This window comes from Hemibagrus wyckioides, linkage group LG15 (assembly GCF_019097595.1).
Source record: "Hemibagrus wyckioides isolate EC202008001 linkage group LG15, SWU_Hwy_1.0, whole genome shotgun sequence".
Taxonomy (NCBI): Eukaryota; Metazoa; Chordata; class Actinopteri; order Siluriformes; family Bagridae; genus Hemibagrus; species Hemibagrus wyckioides.
Window position 1 is genome coordinate 4547324 of NC_080724.1, and position 15518 is coordinate 4562841.

Here is a 15518-nt window from a genome sequence, read left to right on the forward strand (position 1 = left end):
GGTTAATTGTTATATGCAGTAGAGGGTTGACGGTACACTTGCATGTGCTGAAAAAACAAAGACAATACTCCTTAGAGACTTTACAAAGCCAATCAGGATTTTGTTATTGTTTTTTGCATCTTCAGGCACTTCAAGTTGCTCAACAACAGCAACAGCAGAGTGCGGAGAAGTCCCAGAAGAGTGTGGAGAAGGAGCCAGAAACCCAGGTACAACTGTAATCTTGTTTACTACTCACAACACACACACACACACCCACACACACCCCCACACACACACATAAATGTTGATCTTGATTCACATAGAATATAGTGAGTTAGACCTGGCATAAAATATGAGAAATAAAATGTGGCTCACATTTCTTTTTCTATTTTGTTCTATAATTGATGTGTAGTTCTATATGAACTATAATTTTTTGGTTCTGTTTGTATATTGATTGTTATAGGGTTGTTTATTACTCAGAGTTGGAATGAATGGACTGAAACGAGAGCTGGATTAATGGGTTAGGTCACGCCACTAGGTTAAGCGTAGCGGCCGGGCTGTAAGTACATGATTGGACACGTTTGCCGCTCTGTAAATGGTGGAAGGAAATACAGCCAGGATGTGCCGGCCCATTGGGAGTCGCACTCCGTCTGAATGCTAGCACCAGCATGCGCACTACAACTGAAACAACACATACTGCCGGACACACAGCCTTTAATACCAGTGGAATTAACCAGGTTTGTGTTGTGCTGGGTGTGTTTGCCGAGGTGTTTATTTATGAGCAGGATGTGGAGTTTGCCATCTGTGAGCTGTAGTTGATGGGGATCTTGTTCCTGGGTAGTATTTATTTATTTATTTATTTATACATACATGTATACACCCATGAAGCTAAATATTTGTGAAATTGTTACCCGTTTTATTTACAGAATTACTATTATTTTTGTCATTTATTTAAATGAATTTACAAGTTGGTAAACTAAATGGAGGGATATTATTCTCTTGATTAAGACTGCACTTGTATGAAGTAACTTTATTTGCTGCTTGAAGATTAATGGGGTGCCGAGCAGATGCACAGCATTACTGTAGCAGTATGGATTCACTGTAATTGAGTTGTGTATTTCAGGGAAGCATTGATTTTTTTTTTTTTTTTCCTGTGGTGTTGCGAGGGAGTGATGAGCTTAATAAATGACACTGGTTCTGTGATATCAGAGTGTTGATTCTGTCTTGTAAATAATAGTACTGCGTTGCTAAAAGGTTTTCTCGTTCTCTGCGGTTGGTCATGTGTAGCTGGACAGAAACCTAATCTTGTGAAGAGCTGTAATTAACACTTTTTCGGGATTTTTTGCCTTTGCATTTGTACACAGATGGGTAAAAGAAGTGTGTGTGTGTGTGTATGCATGTATGTGTAATATATATATATATGTATATGTATATATATATGTATATGTATATATATATATATATATATATATATATATATATATATATATATACACATATATATATATATATATATATATATATATATACACACACACACACACACATTTCTTTTATGTACATATATATATATATATATATATATATATATATATATATATATATATAGAGGTGTGTGTATGTTTTTTTTTTGTTGTTGTTGTTGTTTTTATTTTTTTTTTAAACTTAGAGCAGGTAGCCCAACCCCAAAATGTTTAAAGCATTGAGAGCAATAACAAAGGATTTTGCTTTTGGACTGTTGAGGCTTGTTGATTTATGGGCTTGTGTTTTCAGAAGCGCTTGCTTGTTGACATGCTCACTCATAGGGAGTTGTTCTCTGACACACTGGCAGGAACAATAACAACAACAAAACACTGTTTGGACTTGTCTATCGTCATAGTGACAGCGCAGATCAACATTTTGGGAGACTGTAAAAGCAGAATGATTGCTGTTAATTGTCAGCATGCTCAGGTAGGCAGCCGAGGGGTTGCTGTCATTGCTGTGTTGTGTTTCAGTGAAGTGTGCAGCCTTTACAGACGGCTTGCTTGAGGGCGTCAGACGATATTTATTAATGATGAAAATAGTTCAAGCTCTTACGATAGCTTGCACCCATACACCCCACCCAGTTAGTGTGGGAAAGTGTGTGCGTGAAGGTCAGCCGTTATATTTCACTCACAGCTGCAGAGAAATGGTCTAGCGGCATGTTTACTTGCAGACCAACACAGCCGGCTTTACTGGAACCCCTTGTTTGTTTGGGTTGTGGAGCCGTAATTAAAATGCAATCTCCAGTTTGTTTTCACAGTTGCTGTGTACCCCAGTGGATGTATTGTTTATACAGATCCATAAATGCAATTTTAATTATTCTGTTTATTGTAAACAGTTTAAAAAAAACACTGTGTTTGAGTGTTTATTGTGTTTGAGTGTGTGTCTGGATTAAAAAGCAGTAATTGCTTTTGGCTGACTGATGCATTTTGAAAGTGGTACATTTTTGAGCAGTTGTGTTGCTGTACTTCTCTTTTCTTCTATAGCTCTTTTACTGTTATCGGTTGAATGCGTGACAAAAAAGTAGAATAAATAATGCACTTGCCAATTTTTAAGAGAGACATTTATCTGTTTAGTTATCTAGCAGTTTTTTTAATCATAAAGCATATTTTTAATTTAAAATCAGTTGTTTCCTGCCTAGTACTCTGAGAGCTTTTATCAGTATTGAGTGTTAAAGAATTTATACGCTGTACAGCCAAAAGAATATGGAAAGCTGACCATCACACCCCTTATGTGTACCTTCTCCAAACCTTTGCCTCAAAATTTAAAACCAATAGTCGTAAAGGATGCTTTTGTATGCTGTAACATTACAATTGCCCTTCACTGGAACTAAGAGGCCCATTCCAGCATGACTGTGTGTAAAAAGCGAGGTCCATGAACACACAGTTCGCCACAGATGGAGAGGAAGAACTTGAATATCCTGCACAGAGCGCTGACCTCCACCTCACAGATCACTTCAGGGATTAACTGGAATGCCGACTGCACACCTGACTTCAGTGCCTCACTGTTACTCATTACTAGCACTTTGCTGAATGAGGAAAAATAAGGAAAAATCCCCACAGTTCCACTCCAAAATCAAGTGGAAATCCTTCCAGATGAGTAGAGGTTAATATAACAGCAATGTGGGAATATATCTGGAATGGAAAGCAAGCACATCTGCGTGTGATTGTCAGGTGTCCACAAAAATATAGTGCATAATAAATTTATTTTCATAGCTATCACAAAGCTAACCATTTTTTTCCCATTTTTTATATATATATATATGTAAACATGGACTCTGTAATTAAACAGTTTCTGTATCTGTGGTGTAGGTGCCTGTATCGCTGGCCATGATAACCCCTCAGGTGATCACACCTCAACAGATGCAGCAAATACTTCAGCAGCAAGTTCTGAACCCCCAACAGCTCCAGTTGCTATTGCAGCAACAGCAGGCTCTGATGTTGCAGCAGGTTTGTAAACTTATCAGTCAAAACATGACCAGTTCAAAGCATTTTTTGTCATCAGATAAAATGGCAGTTTAATTATAACTAATTACTTGTTGCCGTACACCTCTTTGTAACTGCGGTTTTGCAGCAACAACTCCAGGAGTTCTACAAGAAGCAGCAGGACGAGCTCCGACTGCAGCTCCTCCAGCAGCAGCACACTGGCAAACCTAGCAAAGAGGTGTGTAGTACAGTTTTCTGTATTTCACACTGCATTGCTAAGTGTACTAACTAAGATTAGTCCTTTTTTTTGGGTGCTTATTTCTTATTTGTGTGTGTGAGAGAGACTCTTATGCATTATGAGGATCCGCATGAAATGAAACTGAGGTTTTCACTTAAAAATTCAGACGTAAATGCACTCAGTTCACACATTTAATTGTAGTTGTTAAAAACCATTTCAGGTGTCAGACCCAATTAAGCCAGTCATTGTTCAAATATACAATCATCAATCTCTCAAAAATAACAACCAAAAATCCCTCTAGATAATGTTTTATAACCTTCATGGTCCATGACTGCCAAGGTCTTTGCTTTTAAGAGAGTAAAATGCTGCACAAAATTGCGATCTTTGTTGTGGCAATCGTCTTTTGCATAAAACAGCTGGAAATAAGGAACGACGCAGTTGGTGGTTATAAGCTGATTTGTATATGAAGCGTGATTCGACAATCAGATATAAGTCCGTCTAACTGGAGATGCATTTGACTACTGTAAATACATGTGGTTAAAATGTTATCTGAATACATTCTAGGCAAAAGACGTATGGAATGCCAGACAAGCAATCAAAGCTTAGGTGTCAATAGTCCTGATCAAGCCTTACTTACAGGGTAGCCTGTTTGGTAACTTCTGCTGCAGTGACACTATGGCATGTGAATGTTCTCTTCAGCAGCAGATGCTTGCTCAGCAGATGGCTGTCCAGCAGCAGCTCCTCTCTCTTCAACAGCAGCATCTGCAGAGGCAAGGACTGCTGACCCTCCCAGCCACAGCACTCACCTCACTGCCCCAGAGTAAGTACAACCAATTTTCATTGCTTATTTTGTACCCCAAACTATTGCAGGCAGGTTTCCTCACAGAATTAATATTTTAGATTAGAAAGTATTTTAAGCTCATTACGTTTCTCAAATACTCAATATAGCGACTCCTAACCTAAAAGACAAACTTGGATATTAAAATTGAACTTACAAAAGCAAGTTCATAGTTATGTTAGGTGGTAAATGGGCTGATGTGTTAAACAGGTCTGATTCCTGCAGAGCTGCAACAGCTGTGGAAAGATGTGACAGAGGTTAGATCGGAGGAAAAGAGCAGGGGTGACAAGTCACCCTCTTCTTCTAAACCGTCTGCTCTTAACCAGCACCCCAGTACCAATGGACACCACACACCCCGGCCAATCAGGAGAGAAAGGTATGGCCACTGCTAAGAGCTAATCCAATGGCTAGGCTCATTCATAGGTAAAAATCTCTACTGGCTTATATGCTAAAAACTGTCAATATTAAATTTGTAGCACATCCAAGTGCTATTAATAGACTAATAACTTTGTTTTTGTCCTCAAGGCTAAAATGATAAATACTTAACATGTTAAGCAAGAGTTTGGAGACTGACATTTTCACTTTAGCAGGTTATTGGCATGTCTCCGATTAGGGCACGGTTGTATTTTTGTTGATGTGTGACAGTTTCAAATAATAATTTATGCCCTGCAGGCATATTGATATATGGTGTACACCGGCACATACTTGCTTTTCTGTTTGCCGAGGCTTTATTTATTTATGGGATGATTGAAATGGGCCTTTATTGACATGTTTGACATTGATATATTGACAGGAAGTGTGTTATTGAAAATAGCATGTCTGTGATTTGATATCAGGCACAAACAGGACAAAGGGGAATGTGATGTCATAGCATACAGTCGCAAAGCTTGTACTGCTTTTATACACCTGCTTAGAAAGTAGAGCCAAAAGTAAAACAAAAATTATGAATAATAATAATATTAATAATAATATTGCCTGTTTAAGTAGACGAGTTGCTCCGAAACAGATGTTTAAATGACATTATATTCTTTAAACCCTACATCACTTTACATACAAGTTAAGGTACAGGTATAGATGTGGTTATAGTCCAGTCTTTGCACATTATCTTCAGTGTAAACTTGACACAGGTTCCCCTACTGTATTAGGGAGAAATTTCATTTTCCATGTAGGTTCACTGGCAAAATAAATTGATATTTTTGTCTGTCAACTAGCAGCCAGAATAATTAAATTTATAGAAAAACGGTCCATAGAATAATTTGCTTTTCAACTCAAGCTACAGTTAATATTGCTTAAGGGTATAGTTTGCCCTTACCTGATTTAGATGTTACAAAACATGATCTGTAGGTTGTGACAATACTCAACGGTCACAGTTATAACTTCCACTTATGTAAATGCAATAATAATAATAATAATAATAATAATAATAATAATAATAATAATATTACACTTTTCTTCCAACTCTGACCAAAATAGGCTACATTGATATAAGTATAAGTATCTTTCCTGATGCTTTCTAATTTCGTTGGTTAACGATTCTCACAGCTTGGAGTAACATGACTGTTTCTGTTACTTAGCAACCTGTGGTCAGCGAAATGATACAGATGTGGTGACAAAACTCAGGCTTTTATCACATATAACAGCATGGCTAGAATGCTTTTCAACCAGTCTGATTGCATGGTTCAACCAAGTGTTGCATAATTGAAACCATGCCATGCTCAAGAGTCTTAGAACTGAGCAAGGCAGTGTCTGTTGATTATCAATATACTGGGTTGATTTATTATAAGGCGGATGTATTAGAAGGCCACAGCTTGGACATTAAGATGGACACAGGTCTATTTTTCTCCTAATGAATGAGGCTAAGTGCAGGTATTTATTCTCAAGATTTTATTTTCTCTCATAGCCTGTTTTAGTTCTGAACAGACCTGTTTACCTGTTTGCAGTATTTATACATATCAGAGAGATACTGAAAATAAATCTTGACTGCTTGTTTATTGATGTCTGATACTGGAAGGTCGTGGTAGATTACTGCAAACACATTTAAGGACAACTGTCATTGTCCTTAGGACCGTCCTTTGTGCTGCGTGTCTGTTATTGTTTGGCTGAAGTTGTGGTGGCTGATATTAGTTCAGGGTGAATGCTCAAGGACTGTGTGGTCAGGTTCATGTGTCATGTAAATTCTGCCCTGGCAAAGTGGCGCCTGCAACTAAAACCTTTAGTTTATCCAGTGGCATGAAAAGCGAGGCCTCGCCCTCATCGTTACTTTCTCTCTTCCTCTCCACCCTAATTGAACAGAGTTTTAAAATGTTCTTTGAAGATCCTCTCTTTGAGATGTGTCACTAATAAAATAATCGTTCCTGTGGGAATTGTTTCTTTTAAATCTGCCACTTTTATTCCCTTGCTTTAGTTCTTTGCTCAGGAAAGCTGATTAAACCACGGGTGTAAATGAACTGCTACCCAGCTAAATCGAATCAAACAAATAAGTTTGCAGAGGTAGCTGAAACACTGTATTCGTGAGTTATTGCTGTGTTTTATGTGTCGCTGTGCTTGTTGTGCCTTTCATGTGTGGGTTGGGAATTTTAGAGCTTCATCTGGTTCACCGAGCAAATAACTCGAAACAAATTTTATTGTATTTGCATTCTCTTTTAAAGCTGCATCATTTGTTTGTCAAATGTACTATGTATCATTTTTGACTGTGCAGGTTGTGAGATAATTTGTTTATATGAGGCAGAGCAACCGGTCTGGAACATATAAAGAGTGAAGGGTCATCCCAGCTATGGTTTCTTGGATACAATAGTGTTCCAGTTACATCAGACAGAAGACTATAGTATATTTTAATGAAAATTCTGTTCCCATATCCAAGAATACAGGCAGGTGCAAAAGGTTGAAGAAAATGTTTTACATTAAACATTATTCGAGAAATGCAAGCTTTTAATTGATGCAAGTTTGAATGGAAAAAAAAACAAAACAACAACATTTAAAAATACATGAAAATCATCAAACTGCCATTTGAAGCAATATGTTGAAGAATTGTTCATCTATCCAGTTCGCCACAGAGGCATGTAGGATCCATGCACATCATTAAAAACATTCTTTGGTTGTGAATTGAGATAAATAGCCTCATGATGCATAATGGGCTCTGTCGAGTGGCGGATGATTTTTGCAACCAAAGATCACCAGTGATAAAGAGCTGGTTGTGTTGAAATCTGTGTGACAGCTACTATGACATTTGTCTACAAGCCGCCAGTAGGAGGACGGCATAGGTTGATGCGAAACTCTCGGGGCAAGATATGAGTTACAAATACAGTCATTGTTGAATGGACATGTCAGTCAGTCAGTCATTGTTGAATGAATTGTTGAATGGACAGAACAAATATCTTTTTTTTTTTTTATTTCTATCTCATTTTAAAGAATATTTTGAAATGATAACATTAGCCTCTTAAACTGACCGGATAAAACTCTTGAGCTCACTGCCATCAGGTCGTCAGAAACTGTCTTAAATTTGCTTTTTTCTTTGTGTTAGTTCACAGGAGGCTCAGAGCAATCACCCACTCTATAGCCATGGTGTGTGTAAGTGGCCTGGCTGCGAGGCTGTGTTAGGAGACTTCCAGTCATTCCTCAAGTGAGTCTGTCTTCCTCGTTTTTTTCTCCGCCCCTCACTGGTAATGTCTTGTTCTTCTCCTGAGCACTGTGAATAAATTCACAACAGGTAGAAACAGCAAAGGTGAATGTTTTGATTTATTTGTATTTAGGCAGGAACAGATGTTTTATTTCTCACTAGGAATCTGATTGCTCTTGACGAAAACGTGAAGTTTTCTGTTCAACAGTTACAATGAAGGCTGTTTAATTAAACTTCTCAATTTGAACTTTGAAATGCATTAACGCTCCACTAAAGCACTTTACCAGAAAACCAAAATGTGTGTCTGTCTGGCTGTGTTTATCTTTCTTTCTTTGTCTGTTTCCTTCTGTTTTTTCCTCCTGCCTCTCTTCGTCGGCTCATTTCAATATTTGCCTTTCTTTCCTTTTTCCAAAATCCCCCACCTCTCTCCGTCTCTCTCTCTCTCTCTCTCTCTCTCTCTCTCTCTCTCTCTCTCTCTCTCTCTCTCGTTCTCTCTCGCTCTCTCTCTCTCTCTTCCCCTCCTTCCCCTGTGGTGGAGGAGTGGTGGGGCCCCTCAGGGTTGAGCTGCACTGCTCTGTGATAAACAGTGTACCCATGGTGATGTTGGCCCATCCCTCCCAAAACAAACAGCAGGAGGATGTTTATGCATGCCCCCTGCGCTGACCCTAACCCCTGCTCCCTCTCTGCGTCTCCGCCCTGCCTTATTGCCACAACACTGCCTTTGTTCTACAGCTTCAGTCTAAGTCAGGCTATTAAAAACACACTAAACTAGCACACATCATCCTGGCCTCGCCCTGAGCACTCTCTGTGTACATTAATATTTCTCTCGTGTAGTTGTTTGTTGTTCCCTTCTGGAGTTTTATACTATTAAACATTGATAAGAGGCACAGCAGACATGAAGGCAAACAATAAACAGTACTCTACATTGCTCTTGTGTATGATGTGCCTCTTCTGAACTGTTTGTCTTCTCAGAAGGGAATGGATTGTAGTATTTATACTTGGAATTAGTTCAGGTTTTACACTTGTCATTTGAGGCATATTGTTTCTAAGCTCATTTAAAACATTGTTCAGTGATCTGGTCTAAATCTTTTGACTTCCCTGGATTTTGATGTAGGTATGTTAAATGTTCTTGGTTTGCTGGACATCAAGTCTAGTATAGTCAAGTATAGAAGCAAGTTTCTCTATGAAACTGTAAACCACAGATTAAATGCTAATGTAAGGTTATAGCACACCTTGAACTATGCTGCCCCCTAGTGCTTAATGCCATAATCACAATCCTTCAGCCACAGCATTGGTTTAGCCTTATCATTTCTTATAAATTGTACAAAATAAAATTGAACTTTTATAGTCACTTCATAGTTGAATAGCTGAGTTCATAGTTGAGTTACTTTTACTTCATACTTCATAGTTGAGTTCACTTTTGCAGATTCACACTGAACAACACACAAAACCTTCTATCTCTTGACATGTCCATCTGTATGACCAGCTGATTCTCTTCTTATCTGGAATTAGGTATATTTGTTTGTTTTTTTAATATGACTACTTCTTTTTCCTCCAGGCATTTAAACAGTGAGCATGCACTGGATGACAAAAGCACAGCTCAGTGCAGAGTTCAGATGCAGGTTGTTCAACAACTTGAACTGCAGGTATTTTGTGCTAAACTTATAAATTCACTCAACTCTAGTGTGAACACCATCATGTTTTTATTCTGTATTAAATAATGGTTTTCCTAGTGAGGAAATGCCTTTATATAGCAGAAAAAGGGTTTTTTTTGTTGAATTTTTTGCCTAATCCAAGGTTATAACTATGCATTCTTTTTGTTTAACGTGTTTGAGTGATTTAACAGCATTCTAATATGGCTGGTATATTTATTTCCAAAAATGTCAGAAGTTATTTATAGATAATAAACAGGAATTGTGTGTTTAAACTTCAAAGCTGGATGTTTGATTATGAAGAATGAAAAGAATATTTGAGAAGCAGCAGAAAGCAGAAAGGACTGAGCAGGTCATTTATCTTTGTGTCAACTTTGTTTGTTTGCCAAATAGCTAGCAAAAGACAAAGAACGTCTCCAGGCCATGATGGCCCACCTCCATGTCAAATCTACTGAGCCTAAACCAACTCCACAGCCAGTAAGTACCCTAGCGCTCATACACCAGCTTATTTTTTGCTTGTCAGTACAGATATGTAAAGATTTAGTATGACCCTAAAGTAATGACTTGTTACAAGTCACATGTGTGGGTGGTAATAGATATGTGTGTTGTTGAAGGTGAATTTGGTTTCCAACCTCACACTGGCTAAGGCCACTGCTCCCAAACCCACTCCCTCCATGAGCCTTTCCCAGAGTGCTACAGCGCCATCGACACCACTCACACCACTCCCTCAGACACCCAGTGTCATCATCCCCAGCAGCCTGCATGCCGTGGGGCCAATTCGCAAACGTTACTCTGACAAATGCAACCTGGCTATGGACCAAGGTCAGTTCTACTCTACAACAACATCTAGTCAAAAGTACTGCAGTCTTGTTTTTATAACCTTAGACGTTTATTTGCATGTGAATGCATTAACAACTCACGGACTGTAGATTTTTTTTCAAGCTTACGGTATGTTTTAAATGTTTTAAATCTAAATGTAATGAACTGTCTTTACTTACCAGGGCTAGACTGGTTAGAATATGACTTACAAGGATTTTAAACTCAGGCATATCTTTTGACTAATGTATCAGCTTCTGTTTTTTGCCTCTCAGACATTGTGCAGAATAAGGAGTTCTATTTGAGCACCGAGGTCAGACCCCCATTTACATATGCAGCTTTAATAAGGCAGGTAAGGAGCATTTGTTTGCACCAGCAAGCATTACCCTAAGTGGAGTAGCACACTGTATTGTATACTCTTATATCATATTTCCTTTTATGGTCCCAGTTTAAGTGTCTTTTGTATTTATGTAATTAAACAAACTTATACAGGCAACCGTAATATAACTACTGAGGATGTTTGCACTGTCACAGATTTACAGTTGGTCTGTAATCTACGAGTACATACATGAATCTTGATACTTTAAATCTCCTGTACTGCATTTGTGCTTACAAATTCAGATTAATATCAATAAAATCAGATTAAGATTAATTTAATTAATATCCACTGGATATTAATTATATGCTAATTAAACAGGAACTATTCTCCTTTTACATGGACACACTAAATTAAGTGGTCATTTTCTGTTGTATGGAGATAGAATCAGAAAGAAAAATTCTGTTGAAAATACAGCTGTGAAACCTGAAGTGTTGGTTAGAACACTTGTGTAAATGTAGATATTTGCATATATGCTTTAGGTCTCTTAAATACTGCTGTATATATCTTTGAACGCTTGAGAGCATCGTGTTCACACACATACAGGTGCCACCAACTTGTCCACTAGGGGGCAAACAAAATATATAAAAAATAATAATAAACATCTTTTTTTTTGGATGTGATAGGACGAGGTCTCCTACTACTTGCTTCCAGGTTCTAAAAACATACATCATTAGCTGTTAAAGTCAACAACATGGGACAAGCAGGGATATTGTCTGTTAAACGAGAATGTTATTGAACTTTCAGAACTGACATGGCTAGTAATATTAATTATATGAAGTTAATTTCCAAACTTTAATCTGTCTGACAGCCTGCTATCCCATAATTTTATCAAATGAAGCTATGTTTTAAAGTATAATTATGTCTGAGCATGTGGTTCATGCCCATGATAATGAGTGGTGCTTTGTAACTAGACCATCACTTTTATCTCACTGCTCAATGCTTGAATCTTTTTTCCTGGATACTTTGTGCTGCATGTCAGCAAGTTTGCAAGCCAGAGCGAACTATATTTCTAAATTCTCTACAAATTCTCTAAAATGAGATGCATTATTTGTAATTGTATTCATATAAACAATCAGATAAGTAGCACAATTTTACCTAAAATGCATCCAAGACTCAGGAATACATCTATTGGACTTGAAAGGTCAATGATTTCATATTCATTTAATCAGCATTAGCCTAAAGCCTGTTTGACACACTGTAGAGACACAAGATGTGCTTGTCATCCTGTCTGTGCCCCTCTACATCTCACGCCTACCCATAAACCTCATTTCAGCCTCGTTTGCAACAGTGCAGACATTGTGGCTGGTTACATTGTTATTGCCTGTATTTGTTTCTGTAGCTATATAGTTATCAGCACCTCATTTAAAGTGGGACCTTATTTATTTTTGTTCACTGAAATCTCTTAATATTTTAAGCAGTGAAACCATCAATGGATTAAATATTCTGAATTTGTCTTTTACAGGCAATTTTTGAGTCCCCAGAAAAGCAGCTAACACTAAATGAAATCTACAACTGGTTTACTCGAACCTTTGCATATTTTAGACGCAACGCAGCAACATGGAAGGTACAGTATTATGTCGTTGTTGTCTTAGCGTTTGATTACCACTGTGGTTTATAAGGTCAGCTCAAGAAAATGTGACATAATGAAATCACAATGCTTTGATGTCTTTGGCTTGTAGAATGCAGTACGGCATAACCTCAGTCTCCACAAGTGCTTTGTGAGAGTGGAGAATGTGAAAGGAGCTGTTTGGACTGTGGATGAACTGGAGTTTCAGAAGAGAAGACCTCAGAAGATCACCGGGTAAGCAGAAATGTGTTCCACACAGGGATGCCTCTGCCAGCAACAATTCAAGTTATTCACTTTATATGCCAAAAAATCCTTGACAACTTTAAACAAGAAGGAAACTATTGAAGAAAGACTATATTGCCAAAAGTCAAGGCACATGAATGTAATATGGAGTTGGCCCGTCCTTTGCAGCTCTAACAGCTTCAACTCTTCTGGGAAGGCTTTCCACAAGGTTTAGGAGTGTGTTTATGGGAATTTTGACCATTCCTCTAGAATTGCATTTGTGAGGTCAGGCACTGATGCTGGACCAGAAAGCCTGGCTCTCAGTCTCCGCTCTAATTCATCCCAAAGGTCTTCTATCAGGTTGAGGTCAGGATTCTGTGCAGGCCAGTCAAGTTCCTCCACACCAAATTCACTCATCCATGTCTTTATGGACCTTGCATTGTGCACTGGTGTGCAGTCATGTTGGAACAGGAAGGGGTCATCCCTAAACTGTTCCCACAAAGAGCATGAAATTGTCCAAAATGTCTTGAAGCATTAAGAGTTCCTTTCACTGGAACTAAGGGGCCGAGCCCAACTCCTGAAAAAACCACACCTGAATTCAATGATTTGGAAGGGTGTCCAAAAAAAATTGGCAATATAGTGTAGAATCTTGCTGTGACTGTTTACACTGTTTACATAAAATCCAGAATTTAAATATATCGTCTGATTCCAATGGTAATACCATATAAATCATATAACCACTCATTCTAATAAGAATCTTGGATTGTCGGATGGACATGCTGAAAACAACCACTGAGTGGCAGCATAAAAATGTTGAATGTTTTCATACCTAGTGTACATTTTTAGTCCTAACACTGTTGAAGAAAAGACATTATTTACATTTACATTATTTACTATCCAGTGTCACCCAAATGAGGATGAGGTTCCTGTCTGAGCCTGGTTCCTCTTAAGGTTTCTTCCTCATATCATCTCAGGGAAATTTTTCCTTGCCACCTTCGCCTCAGGCTTGCTAATTAAGGATAAATGTTGGAGATAAATAATAACTTAATAATTTATATTCTTTGTTTCTATACTTCTGTAAAGTTGAGAGAATTGTTTATTGTTAAACGCGCTATACAGATAAACTGAATTCATGTGAACCCATCCTTTGTTTCTATAGATCACCCTCTCTGGTGAAGAATATCCAATCAAGTCTGGGCCAGAGCCCTGCTCTGTCTGCTCTCCAAGTAAGTAAAATGTTAGGACATTTTATAATTTCTTTGTCCTAGCATTTTAGAATTATTATAGTTTTAAGTTAAAGGACCTACAAGCTTATCAAACACTTATTACTGCTTCATCACTAAGAGTTAGATAGAAAGATGCTCACAGATTTCATCAAAGCTTCAGGATTTGGAATCTTGTTCTGTTGCATGCTTTATTCGGGCAGAATGGAAGGCTGTGTCCCAAACTGCACAATATACTGCACACAGTAATTTATGTATTTAGTACAGTATTATATCGGATGCATGTAAGTCTTCGGCTCACCGTTAAAGGCTCTGGTTATTTGATGAAAAGATCGGTGTGTTCTAGCCCCAGCACTGCCAAACAAGGTTCAGCAAGGCCCTTAACACTGTAATATAAAGTAATTAATTAAATATAGAAAAATAACACTAATCATTTAATAATGACAAAAGAAATAGTTGTGTATAAACAGGGGCTGGGTCAGTGTGTGTGTGTATATATATATATATATAAATGTGCTGCCTCTGATGGAAGATTTGTGCTTGCCTATTATTATTATTATTATTATTATTATTATTATTATTATTATTAATAATAATAAATATTTTAATTGGCATAGTAGAAAGTCATTAAGTTTTACTTATGCCTTTACCTTAATTGTTCATTCCGTGCTCCCAGCTGTCTGTGTACATGAAATTTAATGGAGTTTTATAGTTAGCCCTAAATGCAAAGGAGTTCTTCTAATGTATGTGTGAAACAACGCTACTGAAAGAGTGATAAATGAGGCCCAATGTTCTCACACTGTAGCTTTAATAATAATTTATACATAAAAAATGAGTCTTAAAAAGGTGATTATCAAAGATGATTAGTAAATTTCAGGAAGATTCCAAGTGAAATATTGTAGTGTATTACGCAAAGTTTCCACTCAGTTTGGTGTGAAATATCTTGTTTTTGTTTTCCCAGGCTGTGATGGCGGACAGCAGCTTGCCTCTGTATGGTTCGGCCTCTGTAGGAGGCTCCAGCCTCCAGGCTCTGGCCAGTGTAATGCATGAAGAATTCAGTGCTCATGAGCATGATGATGGCTCCCAAAGTGACTCCAGCCTTGATCTGTCTCCTATGTCTGCTCTGTGAGTGATTTTTCATTTATTTAGCTACACTCACCTCTTTACACAGCGAACTACATCGATCAGGCATAACATTATGAGCACTGACAGGTGAAGTGATTAAGACTGATGAGCTCCTCATCATGGCACCTGTTAGTGGGTGGGATATATTAGGCAGCAAGTCAACATTTTGTCCTCAAAGTTGATGTGTTAGAAGCAGGAAAAATGGGCACATGTAAGGATTTGAGCGAGTTTGACAAAGGGCCAAATTGTGATGGCTAGACCACTGGATCAGAGCATCTCCAAAACTGCAGCTCTTGTGGGGTGTTCCTGGTCTGCAGTGGTCAGTATCTATCAAAAGTATCCTTTAAATCCTGTAAGTTGCTGGACTTAAATGATCTGCTGCTAAAATCTTGGTACCAGATACCACAACACACCTTC

General features: G+C 38.0%; 1 protein-coding gene across 6 annotated transcripts in view; it reads left to right on the plus strand.

The window, feature by feature from the left end:
- Positions 1–15518, plus strand: part of foxp1a (forkhead box P1a) — a 37161-nt gene that overhangs the window by 20127 nt on the left and 1516 nt on the right. For 2 of the 6 annotated variants that reach the window (XM_058409907.1, XM_058409912.1), the window contains exons 3-16: positions 126–206; positions 3312–3449; positions 3574–3663; positions 4363–4483; positions 4712–4877; positions 8022–8120; positions 9676–9763; positions 10163–10246; positions 10384–10591; positions 10861–10937; positions 12427–12528; positions 12644–12765; positions 13913–13979; positions 14938–15101. In XM_058409907.1, the coding sequence (XP_058265890.1) occupies positions 126–206; positions 3312–3449; positions 3574–3663; positions 4363–4483; positions 4712–4877; positions 8022–8120; positions 9676–9763; positions 10163–10246; positions 10384–10591; positions 10861–10937; positions 12427–12528; positions 12644–12765; positions 13913–13979; positions 14938–15101 (1607 nt within the window). Of the gene's footprint in view, positions 1–125; positions 207–568; positions 717–3311; positions 3450–3573; positions 3664–4362; positions 4484–4711; positions 4878–8021; positions 8121–9675; positions 9764–10162; positions 10247–10383; positions 10592–10860; positions 10938–12426; positions 12529–12643; positions 12766–13912; positions 13980–14937; positions 15102–15518 lie in introns of those variants that run through there. The other 4 variants (XM_058409910.1, XM_058409909.1, XM_058409911.1 and 1 more) reach the window with 4 other exon arrangements.